The sequence below is a fragment of the Eurosta solidaginis genome, chromosome 4, assembly GCF_040869045.1.
Source record: "Eurosta solidaginis isolate ZX-2024a chromosome 4, ASM4086904v1, whole genome shotgun sequence".
Lineage (NCBI taxonomy): Eukaryota > Metazoa > Arthropoda > Insecta > Diptera > Tephritidae > Eurosta > Eurosta solidaginis.
In genome coordinates this window covers 77,192,395-77,213,574 of record NC_090322.1, presented here as the reverse complement: position 1 = coordinate 77,213,574, position 21,180 = coordinate 77,192,395, and the positions used below count along the sequence as shown (strand labels likewise).

General features: G+C 40.4%; 1 protein-coding gene across 3 annotated transcripts in view; it reads left to right on the top strand.

Annotated features, from left to right (window-relative positions):
• The first annotated feature begins 2,610 nt into the window (after nucleotides 1-2,610).
• The window catches only part of cactin (cactin, spliceosome C complex subunit), a 282,033-nt gene continuing 263,463 nt past the window's right edge, over nucleotides 2,611-21,180 (top strand). For all 3 annotated transcript variants that reach the window (XR_010952672.1, XM_067782147.1, XM_067782146.1), the window contains exon 1: nucleotides 2,611-2,636. Coding sequence is in view for 2 of the 3 variants with exons in the window: in XM_067782147.1 (XP_067638248.1) it covers nucleotides 2,626-2,636 (11 nt within the window). In the remaining variant the exon portion in view is untranslated. The remainder of the gene's footprint in view (nucleotides 2,637-21,180) is intronic.

Here is a 21,180-nt window from a genome sequence, read left to right as displayed (position 1 = left end):
CCAACTGATGCCCGCCAAGGGGAGCGTGCTTTCCTCAAAGTCATTGAATCCGCCTCGGCTCGTTTAATTCCCGCCGGTAGAATTCCCGAAATTCGGCCCCACTTCCCGGCAGAGGCCGCAAGTTTAGCGAGAGAACGTGACCTTATAAGACAGCTCGATCCCGGCGACCCCCAAATAAGGTTTATAAACCAACGCATCAGATTGCTTGATGTGGATGAACACAAGCGGGCGAAATGGGAAGAGCGCCTAAGCGGTTGTAACCTCTCTGCCGGTGTAGGTAAACTTTGGTCCACTGTAAAGTCACTATCGAATCCGTCTAGGCACAATGACAAAGTTTCCATCGCATTTGGCGACAATGTGCTGTCGGATGCGAAAAAATGCGCGAGCGCTTTCTGCCGACAATATATAACGCATTCTACGGTCGACAAAAATAGACGGAGGGCCAACAGATACGCACATAAACATAAGTTCAGCGCGTCAACAACTACCATCACCGCCAAAGAGGTTGAGGATGCCATCGGTCATGCTAAACGTCCAAAGCAGTGGGCCCAGACGGCATAGCCGTGCCGATGCTTAAAAGCCTAGGGAAAGAGGGTTTCAAATATTTAGCACATGTCTTCAACCTGTCTCTTTCCACCTTTGTCATACCCGGAAAATGGTAAATGGCCAAGGTGCTCCCGCTACTAAAGCCTGGGAAACCAGCTAACATAGGAGAGTCATATCGCCCACGCTAAATGTCATTAGCACCCAGATAAATTGTGGTTTAAATCAGAAGCCCTACCATAGAACAGTAGTCGTAGCGCTAGACCTATCAAAAGCATTTGATACGGTCAACCATGGCACGTTACTGCAAGACTTGGAAGGGTCTACCCTTCCCCCATGTCTTAAAAGGTGGACCGCAAATTATCTGGGTGGTCGGCAGTCATCGGTGCAATTCAGAAACGAAACATCAAAGCCAAGAAGAATTAAACAAGGGGTGCCACAGGGTGGTGTCCTATCCCCACTTTTGTTTAACTTTTACATATCAAAACTACCTTCGCCACCGGAAGTAGTTACTATCGTTTCTTACGCCGATGACTGCACAATAATGGCCACAGGCCCGGCCCACAGATCGATGAGCTTTGAAACAGATTAAACGGCTACCTCCCTGATCTCTCCAGTTTTTTCGCCTCGCGAAACCTGATATTATCACCGACTAAATCAGCCGCGACCTTATTTACAACATGGACGTCCCAAATTCAATTTTGGATAATGGGTCAAAAATACGGAGCCGGTAGTTGTTGGCGATTTCAGGTTGTTTGCGGGACCTGAAAACGCTACAGCGGAGCAACCTCATTGATTTGTCGGCTTTTTATCGATAGTGCATGGTTGACGGCACTTCGTTGCTTTGCCTGAAAATGTTCGGTAGTACCAACAAAAGTTTTCTGAAGAGGCTTGTTGATTGTTGAGTCGCACTTTCTTCGTTCGTGAAGTCGATCGTGAACGATGGCGACGATCCTTCAAGATCACATGCTTTTCAACACTTCGAGCTAACTCAGCAATTATACTTTTGAGGTTAGAAATGTCTGTATGTGTGGGCACAGCATCCACGTAACCGCTTTGCCAACCAATGGGCTTGCCAACCAGTAGGCTTCGATGTTGTCTTCATTCATGTGCGGCAAGGGAATACGTGGCACTGTGCTAAAATTTTCGGTAAGATTGTTACTATCCCCACCGCTGCCACCAACTTGCATGCTGTCGTTTAATGGCATGTTGAGGGAAATATCCAAATGAGGAATTGCCGGCGGTTTCCAAGTGCACCTAATTAGTGAGGTTACGTTGCTCCGCTACAATAAGGCCGTCGCAGGCACCCAAGTAAAAAATGCGATATTCGTACAAAATTTAGTAAAACTTGATATTTTAAAGTTACTAATATTTATTGAGTAAAGATTGTACTAAAAAATTCAGATGAAATAAAAGTTTTTGCTTTAAAGGCGCGTGCCGGTAATTCATTGGCCGAATCGAATAATAAAAATTTACAAAAACAATGCAAAGAGTAATTAGCGAACAATGTAATGGCAAAATGTCAAAACTAAGTGCAGGTAAACGCTAATGAAATTATTGCCGTATTGAGTGTTGTAGAATGCAAGTTATAAATACAAAATGTTTTGTTATTACAATTCAAATAATAGTATAGTTGATAAATCAAAATTAAATGATGTGGGTACGCCACATACGCATTATAATCCGTCGAAAAACCAAACCCTCAACAACTTCGTAGTTTATTAGATAAGGCGTCAGCCATTTATATCGTTATAAGCAAATGTGACCAGCAATCACGTAAAAAGTGGAATGAGTCTCTCGATTATAAATCACTTCCGACATGGTACCAATGTACCCAGGTTTTAGATTAGATTAGATTATTATTTATTTCATTATTCTCATAGGCGTATGTACATATTCGATAGCTTAATTTTACATGTCTACAATATCATTACTTAGAGAATAGTTAGTGACATCTTTATTTTATATAATAAAAATAGTGTTGTATGTCACATCATGTTTTAACAAATTCCATTGTATAAATAGTAGTAGTGGGGTGAACAAAAAAAGAATACAAGATATATATAAAAAAATTTATTTAAAATGAGAATAAGGTATTTCAAAAATAAATTGACTAAATTAAGTCATGAAACAATTTGAAGAAAGAATACAAAAGCTAAGTTTACAGAATTCCTCATAAGAAAACTGCAAAAAGAAAATTCAAAATTATACAATGCTTATATAAAAGTAAAGACTATATTATACAACGTAGTGCATCAAAATTTTTATCTGGTTGGTATCAAACTCAAGAAGCCAAGTTTTTATTTTTTTTAAAAACACAGATCTGGATCTAATGTCTCGTATGTTTTCTGGAAGGGAATTAAAAAGTTTGCAGGATAAGACAGTGTAGGAATTTCTAAACAATGTTGTTCGAAAAACTGGCAAAGAAACAAGTGTGCTATGGTTACTACGCAGGCTGTACATTCCTCGTGTTGGATTTTGCAAATAGCCACCTCTCATGTAAAATTTTTTAAAAAATTTGTAATAGAACAAATGCCGAACTGGGAATATATTTGATCTTCTAAATAAGTCAAAGGAGTGAGTCCGACGTGGACAATTAAAAATTTTTCTTACTGCACATTTTTGCAGTACAGTTAATTGATTTATTTTATTGGAGTGAGCACCACCCCAGCAACTTATTCCATATTCTAATTTTGAATGAAATATACTATAATAAACTGTTTTCAGTGTATGGTTTGGAACGTATTTTCTGAGACGGTAAAGTATACGATTGGTTGAAAGTAAGTATTTTCTTACAGTTGCGATTTGCTCATTCCAGTATAGATTACGGTCAATTGTGATTCCTAGGTATTTGAAGCTATTCACTTTTTCAATTTCAAAGCAGTTAGAGTCATATGCTGTATTATTTTGAAAAGAATACTCATAACGATGGTTGGAGCACTTGTTACTATATAGGATATTACGTTTGCATATTGCACTGTGAAAAGTTATATTAAGATCTTGTGCTTCTTGAAGTTTTGGACTAAAGCACATTAATTTGGTTTTATTGCTGACAACCAGTTAATGTTCCGCAAACCATGACCGAAGTATGTGTATATCGTGGTTCAGATCCGCTATCAAATTTAAAGGATCCGTTGAGTTATATGCAATTCCTAGGTCATCCGCAAATGCTTCGACTTTGCCCTTAAAAGGTTGAATAAATAGTGAGTTCACATAGATAAGGAATAATATGGGACCCAGAACCGATCCTTGTGGTACACCCGAGTTTATGACTTTGGTCTCACTAAGAGTGTTGCCTATTTTCACTCTTTGGGTTCGATTTCCTAAATAAGAAACAAACCAATTGTATAACAAGCCACGAATTCCCAAATTATAAAGCTTATTTAAAAGACGGCCATGATCAACCATATCGAATGCTTTTGTAATGTCCACAAAAAGCCCAGCACAATCTTTTTTTGAATCAATACCCTTGTATATAGTTGAACAGAAGTCCAAAAGAGCATCTTCCGTAGAAAGACCATCCCTGAAACCAAATTGCAAAGGACTAAGAAATTTTATTTTTTCAAAGTAGGATAACATCCTTACTTTTACAATTTTTTCAAAAATTTTAGTAATTGATGACAAAAGTGAAATCGGCCTATAGTTAGCCATATCTTTTTTATTACCTTTTTTGAGAATCGGTATTACAATTACTAATTTTAATTGTTCTGGGAAAATCCCAGTTGTAACACTCAAGTTAAAGATATGTTTTAAAACATCAACAATATTGTATGAGATTTTCTTTAACATAACGTTAGAGATTCCATCATGACCGGAAGAATTACTATTTTTCAAAGATTTGATTGCAGTTAAAATTTCCGATCCTGAGATTGGCTCAAAAAAGAAGCTGTTGCTTCTGAAAGAATCTTTAGCTACTTCAAAATCAGAGCAACAATCGCAAGGGGGTGTCACATTTGGCGGAAAGTTTGACTTCATAATTGAAGTAAAGTATTCATTAAAATCATTAGCTATTTCTATGGGAACAGAAATATCAGCGCCTTCTTTTTGTAAAACAAAATGAGAATCTTGTCTTTTTGTGTTTTTATCAATAATCCTATTTATTACTTTCCACTCTTCTTTTGGATTACCTTTGGATTTATTGACTAAGTTATTATAATAACCGTCCCGACATTTACGAATTTCTCCATTGATTCGTTTGCATATTTGCTTAAAACGAGTATTCAAATTGGTGTCATATGGATGTTTGTTGCACTTTTTTTAAAATTTATTTTTCAACCTAATTCTATTCAAAAGGCATTTATTTATCCACGGTTTGAGTCTGATTTCTGATGCTTTTTTGTTAACGCAGTATGTTGAGGAGTTAATGCATTGCATTAAATTATCTAAAAACAAGCCGTATGCCCTTGATACATTTTCTTCGGCGTATACATTGCTCCAAATATTTAAGCGAAGTTCAATATTTAGTTGATCAAAATTAATTTTTTCCACAACATGCCTATTTCTTTTTCTAACGTCTTTCTCAACCATTGTGTTTTTAAAGAGAATACCACTCATACAGTGATCCGTGATACCCAGGTCCGAGTTAATAGCGGAACAGGCAGACCAAGAAGAACCAAAGAAGCGGCACAGTACGTGATCAAGACACATACCTGCCACTGGTCTAGTAGCTTCGTTTATAAGTGAATATAACCCATGATCTGACAATACCATGTTATAATTATTAAGTACAGGGGTTGTACTTAATAGATCCAAATTAAAATCGCCCAAAATTACAAGATTCGTCGTTGATACACTACTTAATAATGAATTGAACTCATCGATAAATAATTGAGCAGGTTGCGAGTGAAGTCTATAAATACAGACAAATACAAAGTTTATTTTGCAAATGCATCACGAAACCTTTATAGCGTCAGCACTAGTGAGACTAAGTCGTTCAATTTTGCTACAGTCAAACGAATCATGAACAAAAACCCCTACACCGCCAGCTGGATACGAATCATTAGCACTTGCATAGAATTTATAATTAGGTAAATTATATTCATCAATCTCAAAAGAATATATCCAGATTTCTGATACAAAAATAAAGCTAGGTAGGTTCAGGAAAGCATCAAGATTTGTTGCCAATAGATCGAAATTACGACGCAAACTACGTATATTTTGATGTACAGCATAAACAGATTTAAATTGATAAGAATTCGAATGAGTATTCAAATCAGAAATACTTCTAATGGTTGTTATGGGGGGCTCTTCAGCTATAAGATCAATATTATTATTTAAGTTATTAAACATAAGGCTAACAGGCAACAAATATATTTAGTTTTTTATTTTGTTGAGATCCTCAAAAGACCTTATAACATAGACATCACCATTATCAACCTTTTTTAGAAGTATAGTGGAATTTCGAATCCATAGGTACTTTGAATCTTTCCTCTGCTTTTACTTGTTTTGCTGACATAAACAATTCCCTAGTATATTTGGTAAGGCGATCATTTATGTAGATGTTTTGTTTTTTATCGCCACCAAAAACAGACGCATTTAACTTCCCTTTACATGTTTTTTTACTCTGCATGATCTTCTTCTTAACATCAAACGAAGAGAGTTTGGCACAAATAATATTGTCAAAAGTGTTTGATTTTTTAATGAGCTTTACATAACACTTACTAATATCTTCTGCTGAGACAGTGATATTAAGAGCTTCTCTAAATATTCTTTGCACACACTCTTATCCACGTTAGGTACACCAACTAACTCAATGTCGTTCTCCAGTTGCTTTTGCTCTCTCCAGTTGAGTCTACTCTCCAGAGTGTTCACTTTTATTTTTAGCTTTGCATTTTCTTCTTTCATTTCATTTATCGTTGACAGGTAATCGGTGTTTATTTTTTTAAAGCAATTATTTCTTCATAAAGGAGCTGAAGTGTAATTGTTTTGGCGCAAAATTGTGCTTTGCTTGCACTCGCTTCGTTCGGCTCTTCATTGCTTTGTTGTTGTTGTGACTTTGTTACATGCTGTTTTTGCTGCATTTGGTTCCGTAAGCAAAGTTCTGCATTCTGCTGTTGCTGAGCATCTTTTGTTGTTGGAAATGACAAAGGCTGATTTTGAAGTGATTTGCGCTGAAGAGCATTGCACTTGTCGCATCTGAATTTTATGTTTTCAGCATTCATATATTCAATGTCGTCTTTTTTAACATTCGCACAAGAATAATGAAAAGAGCTAGCGCAGTCAGCACAAGTAACCTTTGAAAGATTGTTTCTATCGATTTTTTGTACACAAACCGAGCACTTCATATTTACTTTATTTTTAATTTTTTAATTTTAATACGGAGCGAAGAAAAATACGTGCGCACCCCACGACGCACCAACGCCATTGCCAGTTTTTACACTCATCGGAGTCGTGCGAAAAAAGAAAACCTGATTCTGGATAATCTATTAGAGCAAACAATCATAATCAACAATCGTCTTTCGCAGTAACGAATTCCAAGTGTGTGCTCTGCTCTAGCGTCAAACACAAGCTAACTAGTTGTCCTCAGTTTAAGGAAAATACTACCAATCAACGTTTTGACATCTCGAAGAAGTACGACCTCTGCAAAGCATCGGTGCCACACACGCTACTACATCACGTAAACAATTCGCAGAGTACGGACACTCAACATTCGTCAGCAGGTTTTAGGTACGTCTCAATCGCCAGTGTCTTCATCAAATGCTTCGCAAGCTCCCCAAACTTATTGGCAAACCCCTTCGTTCACACCGAATTCATCTAACAAATCCCAATCGTAAAATCAACAAGCTGCAACCCATTCGCATATGGAGGACTCAGATTGTGGACAAGTTATTCTGGCTACAGCTATGGTCCTAGTCAAAGACGCCACAGGGGCGTACAAACTGGGAAGAGCTCTACTTGACTCTTGTTCGCAGGTCAACTTCATTACAGACGACTTTGCGCAAAAACTGCGCCTTCGACGCGAAAAGCATAACGTCGGACTTCGCAGTATCGGTGAATCACTTACCAATCTGAAGTCTCGTACCACTACAACTATAAAATCGCACACGTCGGATTTTCAACTCTCATTTCAGTTCGGAATCACGTCGCATATCGCATACCAACCTGATACGGAAATCGATACCTCTACATGGAATTTACCAGCAAACACGAAATTGGCAGACGAGACTTTCTTCAAAACACGTCGAATCGATCTGCTACTTGGAGCAGAGGCATTCTTCGGAGTGCTCGCTTTAGGCCAAATTCGCCTTGGTCCAAATCTACCTACACTTCAGAAAACGTTATTAGGGTGGGTCACTTCCGGTAGATACCGTGGTGAGTGTGATGTGGCGACACGATCTTGCATGGTGTCGAGTGAAGGTTCGATAGACGAGAGCCTACAACGCCTTTGGTAGTTGGAAACAGTCGACGTACCATCAAAACCGATTCAGCCAGATCACCATATTTGCGAGAATCACTTCGTAAAAACGACATATCAAGATAGTACTGGTCGCGTGGTCGTTACCTTACCCTTCAAATCAGATCCCATTTGCCTTGGAGATTATTCCTTCGATATCGCTCGTCGAAGATTCCTCGCCCTTGAGAAACGTCTTCTACATTCGCTCGAAATTCGTTCACAATACTTGGCTTTCATGGAAGAATACGAAAATTTTGGTCATGTGTCTGTCGTAGAACAGCCCTGGGTTGACGAGCCGCATTACTAAATACCACATCATTGCGAGTTTAAACCCAACAGCACCTCTACGAAGCTTGGAGTCGTATTTGACGCCTCCTGTCGCACATCATCACAAACATCATTGACCGACATTTTGTTGGTAGGGCCAACCATCCAACAAGACCTATATATTCTATTACTTCGTTTCCGCTTATATCGTTACGCTATCCCTGCAGATGTCACCAAAATGTACAAGCAAGTAGCAGTGAACAAAAATGATTGTAAGTATCAATACATTCTTTAGCGAGCTCCTCCTGACCTACATCTTCAGACGTATCAGCTCAATACGGTCACATATGGCACAGTCTACACTACTTGGCATCAATGCATGGATGATCTTTCAATCGGCGCTTCGGCAGTAAAATCATGATTTTCGACGATTTTTTGTGTGGCGCAGACGATGCAGACGCTTTGCATATACTGAAATCTCAAGTCATCGCAGTACTACAACGTGGGCAATTTACATTATCAAAGTGCCATTCAAATCATTCCGACTTCATGGAAGGTTCAGCCTCAAAGGAGCTTAACAGAACTGACGATTTTGTAACCAGTACATTAGGAGTAACATGGCATCAGCGAAGCGATACGTTTTCGTTTTCATTCCAGCCCAAAAAGGAAAACAATCTGTGACGACGCGAACCATATTGTCTATCGCATCATCTTTATATGATCCAATTGGCTTGTTATCACCTCTGGTAATTACAGCTAAAATAATTTTGCAAGAGCTTTGGCTATTAAAGCTCGACTGGGATGAGTCTGTACCTCACCATGTCCATCAGGTTTGGACTAACTGCTTGGAGTCGTTAAGCTCAATCTCGTCACTCACCGTTCCTCGCTACTGCTTGCAACCCAATACAAAAATTACACAAATGCATGGATTTTGCGACGCATCAATACGTGCATATGGCTGCTCGGTATATGTACGTACTGAAGATTGTCACAGTCATGTATCAGTGCAGTTACTGACAACAGTCGCTTCCCAAACTTGAGCTTTGCGGTGCTCATCTTCTTCTCCGACATACAGGAACTAACAACAGGCGTGCATTGGAAACATGTTCCAACGAAGGACAACCTAGCAGACCTTGTATCACGTGGTTGCCCCACATCGGAACTCAAGGCGTCCATTTGGTTCTCCGGTCCCGCTTTCCTGTTGAAAGATCAAACCAAGTGGCTGAACAGTAAGACTGCAGTCGAACTCGACAAGGACGTTATCAATACTGCGAAACGCAAGACGGCTTTAACAATAGTCAAGGAAACAAATTAAATCATCGAAATCATTAATGGCATAAGTTCCTATTCCCATTGTTTACGCCTCGTTGCCTGGTTAATCCAATTTAAAACATCTCACTCCCTTTATAGATAACACCACTGGGTTCGAACTCATCTAAGTTGGTGGGCGATTGGACTATGCAGATTTACCAGACTCTCAGAAACATCCTATTTTGCTACCCAGTAATTCGCATTTGTACATAACTACATTCGTCATTTACATATTCGAAATTATCACGCCGGCCCTAAAGCATTGGTTGCCCTGATACGTCTAGAATATTGGATCATCAATGCCAGAGACTTGGCTCGTCGTATCGTTCGGTCTTGCGTACACTGCGTGCGCTATAAACCAGTTCTAGCTCAACAAGTCATGGGACCACTGCCGGCCACACGTCTCACTCCCGTTCGTCCTTTTGAACGTTGTGGAGTTGACTTCTGTGGACCAATAAATACTTACTTGAGGATTCGAGGCAAGGCTCTTATAAAATCTTACTTGTCCGTCTTTGTTTGCCTCGTCACAAAATCAGTACATATCGAAGTTGTATCGGATTTCTCAACGAATTTATTTCTATACGCTCTGAAGCGCATGGGTGGTCGCAGAAAACTACCATGCGACATATTTTGCGATAACGCTATAAATTTTGTCGGGGCGTCCAACCAATTAAATGAACTAAAACAATTTCTGTTTGAAACTAATACATAAAAAGAAATTTATAAATTTTGTTCGTCGGAATTTATTAATTTTCATTTTATTCCTCCCAGGGCACCTCACTTTGGCGGTCTTTGGGAAGCTGCGGTGAAAAGCGCAAAGGGACATCTAAATCGAAGTTTAGCAAACATAAGATTGATCTTTGAAGAACTGAGCACGGTTGCCGTGGAAGCTATTCTCAAATATCGCCCACTTTGCCCGATGTCATCAGATCCCAACGACTTTGGCGCACTAACTCCAGCACACTTTCTGGTTGGTTCTTCTCTACGTGTCTTACCCGAGCGATCTCTCGAAGATAGAAATTTTTCAAATTTAGATCGGTACGATATGATCACTTCTATTAAGCGACCCCTTTGGCGCCGGTGATCATCAGATTATATTAATGAACTACGCTCCCGTGTAAAGTGGCAACTTCCGTGCCCAATGTCATGGAAGGAACTGTAGTTATTCATGACGACAATCTACCACCACAGCGTTGGAGGCTTGGCCGTGTAGAGTCCAAGGACGTGACGGTCACGTTCGAGTGGTGCGCCTTCGCACTGCCAATGGTACCTGCTGCGGTCCTATACATAAAATTACTATACTGCCGGTTTCTTGAAAGTGGACATTGAACATTGCTACTCAAATAATATTCAAAACATAATTAGTTACATACGTACAACAGAACACTAGCTACTAATTGTAAACATGAATATACATACACACACACATTCGCAATCATACTTATATTTGCACTCACTCTCTTCTTTACTTTTCATGCTTCGTACAGAATTTAAATTGTCTAAATAAATTATTGTAACATTGTCGCTCACATTAAGCAAAGATGACTTGATACGAAACTCTCTCATTTTTTGCGCTCTTACCAGGGATTTATCTCAAATTTGTGCTGGCAACAATCACAGATAAATCCCTCGCGCCAGCTGAAGCGGGTGCCGGAACAAAAAATGTGCCAGCTAAAACGAAAAACGGGCCAAAAATTTCGGTAAACTTTAGTTTGACCTACAACTGTAGAAAGCGTTCAAAAATTATGGGAAAAAGGATAAAAATACTTGTTTTACGGTAAATATTATTAGTTCGAAGGCGGAGGGTAAATATTATTTCCCATTCGAAAGTTATCACTAAAAACAGGTTTTGTAAATATGAAGTCCCGAAGTCCCAGTCCATTTTGATCACAGAACCTGGAACGTCAGACATCTAGGATAAGCCCTATCCATTAAATGATGTTAACTATTATATCATAGGTCCGATTTACTAAAATTTCAAAAGAATATATGGTTTTCTCTGTGAGTTAAATGAGTTACAAAATTTGACTAATTAATTTAATCAAAATGTAAATTTTACTTAGATTTGTTTATATTTAACTCTAACTAGTGGTAAAATAAGTATAAAGAAATAAATGTTTTACTACTATCATTTTATTAAATTATTGAAACTATAACCGCCGAAATGTATGTCAAAAATCCACATATCCAGATCTATTCATTTTTGTTTGGATTGGCATCATTGACAAAAATGTGCATTTTGACAGCGCTCTCTCGAAACAAAGAGTTGCAAATCCATATGTCTATGGCATTAAGCGGTTCGGTCCCGTTATTAATTGGAATTATAATAGTTTCGCATATACACCCCCACAAATTTCTCATACCATTTTTTGCAATTCAATAGCAAAGGAAAAAGCTCCTTGCTCGTACAACATTATTAAATTTTTAAAAAAATTTAACTTTTTTCTTTTTCAATATTTTGCAATACGAACCGAATTTGATTTCTTAAAAATGCTTAAAATAAAGAGCATTTACTTAGCTACAAAAAAGTGCAGGCCGCCTTGTGGTTAAACATAAATTTGTATAACGTTTAGGGTTTTGAAACTGTACTGTACAGCGATGGAACCTAAAACCTGCAAAGCGAAAAAATGCATTAAAATTGGCATTGTCACACAAAGTGACCCATATATATTTTGTAGGGAAATAATTGGGCTTTATTTTTTAGCAACACCAAAATAAATCGAAACCGCTCCGTAATGTAAAAATTTTAAATTTTTAGAAGTTGCAAAAATGTATCACATATTTTTTGGAAAGTTGGAAATTTTAAGAGCTAAAATATTTATTGAAAAAAAGCACAAGGAAAAAAGCCAACTTCCGACAACCTGTACCATAGCACCCCGTTCATATTTCGGTCACAGGTAAAATGACAACTTGTTCACCAAGCTTAGTGGATTTTGTAGATATCAAGTTTTTCGAGTGGGCAGACATGACGTGAAAAGTCCCAAATATATTAGTGATAGATTTAAAGAGAAACGTCTCGAACATTAAAGGATATGTAAGCTGAAATAAACTACCCTGCCTTATCAAAATAGCAAGTTTTGCAAGAGGCTATACAACAGTTGCTGTCATAAAAACTAGGTTTTTGCGAAATTAAAATTGGTTGATTTTGGATAAACTTTTAGACATTTGATTAACAATTTTTTTTAAACGTCCATTCTTTACTCTACCATAAGTCTACTTGTAGTTACGTAAGTATATAGTTAATTATGTTAAGATAAAGTTTTAAGCAACGTTTTTTTAAATTTAGGCGTGGTTCTCAACCGATTTTGCTCATTTGCAAAATTATAACAAAGGTTTTTGATTTACGGCTTATAAAACCAAAATTTTCTTCTAATATATGTGGGCGGAGCCTTGCCCATTTTACAATATTGTACTAAATTTCTATTTTGCGGCATAGAGTTAAATCACTTCCCAAGTGCCCCACTTCATCAGTATTTGTTAATACAATGGTCTTTTTTCCATTTTTCGAAATTTTTGAAAGTGGGCGTGGTTATAATCTGATTGCGACCACTTGCAATGCCAATATATCGTCGACAATTCTGTAAAAGCTGCCAACTCAATCCAAAAAAATTTCACAGTAGAAAACTCAATTTGATGAAAACGACACTCAATATTCTACAATTTAAAATATCGCACTTCTCTCAGTCTAGGTAACGTAGTAAACGTCGAAAGTTAAATATGAAATGTATATATTATGTATTTTTATACTCAGCTGAGCAGAGCTCACAGAGTATATTAATTTTGTTCGCATAACGGTACCCTGTAACGGCATAAACTAATCGAAATAGATATAGACTTCTATATAACAAAATGATCTGGGCGAAAAAAGAAATTCATTTAGCCATGTCCGTCCGTCCGTCCGTAAACACCATAACTTGAGTAAATTTTGAGGTATCTTGATGAAATTTGGTAAATAAGTTCCTGGGCCCTCATCTCAGATCGCAATTTAAAATGAACGAAATCGGACTATAACCACGCCCGTTTTTTCAATATTGAATATTTCGAAAAACCGAAATGTGCGATAATTAATTACCAAAGACGGATAAAGCGATGAAACTTGGTAGGTGGGTTGATCTTATAACGCAGAATAGAAAATTAGAAAAATTTTGGGCAATGGGCGTGGCACCGCCCACTTTTAAAAGAAGGTAATTTAAAAGTTTTGCAAGCTGTAATCTGGCAGTCGTTGAAGATATCATGATGGAATTTGGCAGGGACGTTACTCCTATTACTATATGTGTTCTAAATAAGAATTAGCAAAATAGGATGACGAACACGCCCACTCTTTAAAAAAAAAATGTTTTAAAGTAAAATTTTAATAAAAATGGGATATCTTTACAGTATATAAGTAAATTATGTCAACATACAACGCCAGTAATGATATGGTGCAACAAAATACAAAAATAAAAGCAAATTTCAAAATGGGCGTGGCTCCGCTCTTAAGTCGAACAAAAATTTACCAATCCTTGTGAAATTTGGCAAGGGCATAGCTTCTATGACGAAAACTGTTTTCTGTGCAAATGGGCGAAATTGGTTGAAGCCACGCCCAGTTTTTATACACAGTCGACCGTCTGTCCTTCCGCTCGGCCGTTAACATGATAACTTGAGCAAAAATCGATATATCTTTACTAAACTTAGTTCACGTACTTATCTGAACTCACTTTATCTTGGTATTAAAAATGGGCGAAATCCGACTATGGCCACGCCCATTTTTTCGATATCAAAAATTTCGAAAAATGAGAAAAATGCCATAATTCTATACCAAATACGAAAAAAAGGGATGAAAAATGGTGATTGGATTGGTTTTTTGACGCAAAATATAACTATGAAACACCTATCATATTAAGTAGAAGAAAATGAAAAAGTTCTGCAGGGCGAAATCAAAATCCCTTGGAATCATGGCAGCAATACTGTTCGTGGTATTACATATTGTAACGAATTTACTGCAATTCCCCTTATTTGCAATCTTCTGCTAAGGTTCGAATCACTAAGCTGTTGGATAAATAACACCACTATTCAATAATGCAAAATGGCTTTTATTAAAATAACACTGCTACTGCTCGACAGATGGATTGCTTAAATGAAACTGATTATGCTGCTATTGCTCGCTAGATAGCGTCTTAAATCCAACTGATTGTCGCGCCTCTACTGTTGCTGTCTTTTATAGTGTTTGGTTTCCTCGTTGACATTTCTAGGCGGTTCTGTTCTAGAATCTACTAGTTGGTTATCTGCTATAAGTTTCTCAGCTATAACTATAGATGCACAATTTTTATAGCTTCTCTGACAGCTCATGCGTGTGTGTTTGTGCGTTGCTTCTCCGCTGCGTGTACGTACATATGTGTAGACATAATGATTGAATTATTGATGTGCATACACGTCACTGCTTAGCATCGGCTTAGAGATGACAGTACCCCTTAGTGTTGCTAATATTCGTCCCGATCAGACAAATCTCTCGATCTAACCGCTGCTAGCCTCTCCAAATGAACCACCCTTATATTTCGTGGTTTCCCAATTGTTTGTTTGCGGTAGATGACATCACTGATCCTCTTCACGACTCTGTACGGACCTTCCCAACTGTACCGATATTTGGATGGAACACCTTTCCGCCGGTGAGGGTTGTATAGCAGTACCAAATCTCCCTTCCGGAAACCTTTCGGATTATTTTCCTTGTCGTACCTGTGTTTCATCTTACTACTCATTACCCTGGGCCGTTCCTTCACACTCTGTTGTTTGGCCAATGAACTACTTCGTCGAGCTTGCGTTTGACGGATTGGCTTCGCATAATCAGTATCTTTCCAACGTTTCACAACAGTAGTGCGCCCCGGCTTGGAACTACCCTCGCATTCTTTCTGGAACATTCCTTCCTTCGTTTTGGTGCGTCCGTTCGGGTTTGTCAATGCCAGTGTTTCTCTCGCAGGTATCTTTGATTTTTTTTTATTTGGCCCATTCGTTCCATCAACTTTTACCTTTGACTTTAGTAGTTTTTGTCGAATCTCTTTCACCAGCACTCGCTTACTGCTGAACCCTTACTCAAAACTGAAGTTAAGTGGCACATCCTTGTTCTTATACTGCATAATCCTTCTCTGCATATCGATCCTAATGTCATAGTCAACTAAGGATTCCACTCCTAATATGACTTCATCAACGATCTCTGCCACAACGAATTTGTGTAGAACCATGACTTCCCTCTCCTGTTGACCAAATCGGATCGGATTAAAGAATGAGATCCGCCCGTATCTACAGTCAGTACACGCTCCTTGCCATCCACATTTCCTTTGACGGTAAGACTGCTCGATTTCCTTCCAGTTTGCGAGATAGTTATCACACGGCATTCAATAGCTGGGGCAAGTTCTCGATCTTTACATTTGACTCGCTTTTGCTTATCTCCTCCAGCTTTGCGTTTACGACCAGTTAAGTTGGAACTACCATGACCGGTGCTGCCATGACTTGCACTGTGACTTGGGTTACCGCACTTGAAACACTTCATAACTCCGGCATTTTTTTGTTGTAATCCCTTCAGTGCTTCCAAAATTGTGTCTACCCAATCTGGCCTTTCCACCGCCACGTGACGCTGTTTCCTGAGTCAGTGCATGGGATACCGTTTCAGCAAATGTTGGCTTTGGGTTCGCATATGTAGCTCGTTTCGTTTCGGCATCCCGTATTCCATTTATAAAGCTCTGAATTTTAACCCTCTCGGTGTATTCCACGGGTGCGTCTGCATTTGCGAGATGAGCCAATCTTTCAATATCCGACGCAAACTCCTGCAAAGTCTCATTCGCCTTTTGGTAACGATTTTGCAACTCAATTTGATATATCTGTTTCCCATTATCGCTTCCGTAACGTCTCTCTAGAGCGCTCATCAATGTTTCATAGTTGTTCCATTCGTACTCTGGAACTGTCTGTAAGATTTCAGCTGCAGGCCCTTTCAATGCCAGAACAGTGCAGCAACTTTATCTTCAGCATGCCAGTTGTTCACTGCTGACGTCTTCTCAAATTGAAGCTTGAATACTTCGAAAGGAACAGAGCCGTCAAAAGATGGACTTTTTACCTTCGGATTGCTCGCTGGAGCAGCTGGGCGATTTAGATGTAACTGTTGCATAAGACTTTTCAACGCTTCCCAAGGCCGTCGGTTCTATGTACCAGAGCGACTCGGGATTTTTTCCGACCAAGGACTGTCATTTCAGTGTAACCCCATCTAATTTGTTTCGTCCTTCCCACAAATTGTCATCCTCCCAGCAGCTCCTTGCAGCAGGACTGCTCCATACTCTCTTACTCCGGGAAGGCATCGAATCCAATCCGAGTCCGTCTCCTGCCCCCGGTCCTGAGAAATGGTTTTATTGTATCTGCCGGAAAAGAATCTTTTAGGACGCTCATACTCTTGTCAGTGTGTCTCGTCTAAGGGATGGTTGCATCGGACAGGTTGTTCTGGGCTAGACCCCAAAACCAAATGCCCATGTAACTTCTACAAATCTTTTGTGGCTCCTTGCTGTTCACGCCCTGCGACGTCCCGTAGTCTGCGCCTTAGCGACCCCCCCCCCCCCCTACCTTCCAGCAGCCCCGCTGCTCCGCAAACCACAACAAGTATCCACGGTAGCTCGCGCCCCACGTCACCACCAACTCACACGGCTGCTCCCACTCATACTTACAATCCGTAGTAGAGTCGGGAGCAATGACGAGCATCAGCCCCTGCCCCCGTCTTCTTCTCCCCTCTTTTCCGGCAGCAGTTGTGTAGGTCAGGGAAACAGACTCTTACACCCTACCTCCCTTGGCACCGTTTGCCAGCACAGAATATATACGTTTGCGACATCCGCCCAATGCAGCTCCTGCCATGGACGGTGCCACTTTCCTAGATTTTCTGGTCTCCGCGACGGCAACCCCCGACGGGTTTCATTGCGCCATGTTTTCAGGCCGCATACCCAAATACACCGGGTACCCAATGCTTACCCAAGGACGTCTAGTCCCAGGGCCACAACAGCAATCTCGTTCTGGCCTTCCACAACCCAGGCGTAGTCACCCGTCACTTACTCCCAGAGTGACGACGTCTCCCCCTATGCACTTCAGAATTCTGCAGTTAAACTATAAGGGATAGGTAGGAAGCTGTCACAGTTCCCCGGATATTTCAATCGTGAGCGTAGAGCTCGTAAACTGCGTCAACTGCAGCCGATGGTAACATTGGCATCCGATCACCTGCCTATACTTATTTAGCTCGGGTGTCCCGCCGACTTCATCGTCGCAGAAAGACGCACTTTCATTAACTTTAAAAAAGGAAAGTGGGACGAATACGTGCTTTCCGCAAGGTCATTGAATCCGCCTCGGCTCGTTTCATTCCCGCCGGTGGAATTCCCGAAATTCGGCCCACTTCCCGGCAGAGGCCGCAAGTTTAGCGAGAGAGCGTGACCATATAAGACAGCTCGATCCCGGCGACCCCCAAATAAGGGATATAAATCAACGCATCAGATTGCTTGTGGATGAACACAAGCGGGCGAAATGGGAGGAGCACCTAAGCGGTTGTAACCTCTCTGCATGTGTAGGTAAGCTTTGGTCCACCGTAAAGTCCCTATCGAATCAGTCTAGGCAAAATGACAAAGTTTCCATCGCCTTTGGCGACAAAGTGCTGTCGAATGCGAAAAAATGCGCGAGCGCTTTCTGCCGACAATACATAATCCATTCTACCGTCGACAAAAATAGACGGAGGGCCAACAGACATGCACGTAAACATAAGTTCAGCGCGTCACCAATTACCATCACCGCCAAAGAGGTTGAGGATGCCATCGGTCATGCTAAACCATCCAAAGCAGTGGGCCCAGACGGCATAGCCATGCCGATGCTTAAAAGCCTAGGGAAAGAGGGTTTCCAATATTTAGCACATGTCTTCAACCTGTCTCTTTCCACCTTTGTCATACCCGAAAAATTGAAAATGGCCAAGGTGGTCCCGCTACTAAAGCCTTGGAAACCAGCTAACATCGGAGAGTCATATCGCCAGATATCTCTCCTATCGCCAGTAGCCAAGACGCTTGAAGCCATTTTGCTCCCCCACTTCAAAGCAAATTTCCAGCTAGCCTGTCATCAGCATGGCTTTAGAAAACTCCATAGCACCACCACCGCGCTAAATGCCATTAGCACCCAAACTAATTGTGGTTTAAATCAGAGGCCCCACCATAGAACAGTACTCGTAGCGCTAGACCTATCAAAAGCTTTTGATACGGTCAACCATGGCACGTTACTGCAAGACTTGGAAGGGTCTACCCTTCCCCCATATCTTTAAAGGTGGACCGCAAATTATCTGAATGGTCGGCAGGCATCGGTGCAATTCAGAAACGAAATATCAAAGCCAAGAAGAATTAAACAAGGGGTGCCTCAGGGTGGTGTCCTATCCCCACTTTTGTTTAATTTTTACATATCAAAACTACCTTCGCCACCAGAAGGAGTTACTATCGTTTCTTACGCCGATGACTGCACAATAATGGCCCCAGGCCCGGGCCCAAAGATCGATGAGCTTTGCAACAGAATAAGCGGCTACCTCCCTTTCTTTCGTTTTTCGCCTCGCGAAAACTGGCATTATCACCGTCTAAATCATCCGCGACCCTATTTACAACTTGGACGTCCCAAATGTAGACCATTTTGAACATCCACGTCGATGGCACTACGCTACCGACTGTCCTACAGCCCAAAATCTTGGGTGTGACATTTGATCAGGATCTACATTTTGGTGAGCACGCAGCCGTAATAAAATCTTCAAATCCCTTGCTGGCAGTACTTGGGGAAAAGACAAAGAAACGCTCATTACCACATACAAAGCAATTGGCCAGCCGTTTGCGTGCTACGCGTCCCCTATATGGTCGCCAAGCCTAAACACTACCCACTGGAAGAAGCTACAGGCCTGCCAAAATACTGCGCTCAGGACCGCCACGGGCTGTCTTCTTATGTCCCCAGAACACCATCTACATAATTAGGCGAAAATACTCCCCATCAGGGAGAGAAGTGAGATGCTAACCAAACTGTTCCTGTTGAATATCCAGAAACCTGGGCATCCCAACAGACATTTGATTGGTGAGCCAACACCGCTTAGGGACTTAAGGAGTCATCTCCGTAAGCATTTTGAGGAAATACGGCACCTGAGAACTCAGCCGTATGAAGCAAAAAAACACAAACAGGTCCTTGGTGAGCTCCACAAACAGGCGTCGGACCTTTATGACGGGAATTGCCCGGTGAATCCAGTACTCAGGGAATAGTACCCAAAACTTGCGGAAGAGGAACGCATACTCCCCCAGGGAAACGCGAGTCACTCTGGCTCAACTTCGTTCTGGATACTGTAACAGGTTAAACTCTTACATATCCAGAATCAACCCCGACATACAAATTGTATGCGCCCATTGCAATGTATCCCCACATGACACCAACCATCTGTTTAATTGTAATGTGGAACCAAAGCCTCTAACATCCCTTTCATTATGGTTCACCCCTGAAACAGCAAGTTTCCTTGGACTCCCGTTAGAGGATATTGATGACAATTTGTGATCGGTCGCAGCTATTAGGTGGGGCGAAACATTGTTACAACAACAACAACAACAGTAACAGCGGGTACAGAGAATATGGAGCAGTCCCGCTACGAGCAACTGCTGGGAGGATGACAATTTGTGGGGGGACGCAACAAATTAAATAGGGTTACACTGAAATGGCAGTCCTTGGTCGGGAAAATCCCTAGTCGCTCCGGTACATAGAACCGACGGCCTTAGGAAGCGGCAATTTGTGATCTGTCGCAGCTATTAGGTGGGGCGAAGCACTACTACAACAACAAGGGCTGCAATGTGTGGGAGGTTGGAAAGGACGTGATTCCAAGCCACCCGCCCAAAGTTGCTGGAACTGGTGATAAGACGTGATTTTGAGCAGCTGATGAATATTTGACACACAACAAGTAGGGCTGCAACTTGTGGGAGGTTGGAAAGGACGTGATTCCAAGCTACCCGCCCAAAAATACTGGAGCTGGTGATAAGAGTTTGAGGCTGGAAAGGACGTGATTCCAAGCACCCACCCAAATCATTGCGTATTTAAGGTAGTCAGCAGTTTTTTTTTTTTATTACGTAGAGTGACCCACACGTATCAATGTTTTTGCAGTGCTTATTGAAGTCAGTACACAGCAGTGAGCTGCAATTATTCAATTTTTAAGGTTTTTAGTGGACAAAAAACTAGTATTAGTGCGTGCACAAACAAAGAATATCAAGCACTTATATCCACTAAAACACATTTACATAGTCATGCTTCGTAAAATGAATAACCGCTCATAACCCACGAAGCAGTTCAGTACTTAATTGTCTTATTGAGCAAGAAAGTCAACTGTGTTTTACGAAAACACTAATTTGAATCAGTATGACTAACAGTACAATAAAATGAATATAGTCATATCAGTCTTCTGACACTAGCAACACAACGATGTACACGAAACTAAACTGAATATAGCGCTAAAGAAAAACCGATAATAAACGAAGTATACAGTGTATTACACGCGAAACCAACATGATACTGAGTTAAAGCGACTATGATTTCAGTTTAAACTCAACAATGTCATATATGTATGGGACATATGTGTAGTTCGGCCTTAGATCTCTCCGGAGATTATCGCGCCTTAAATT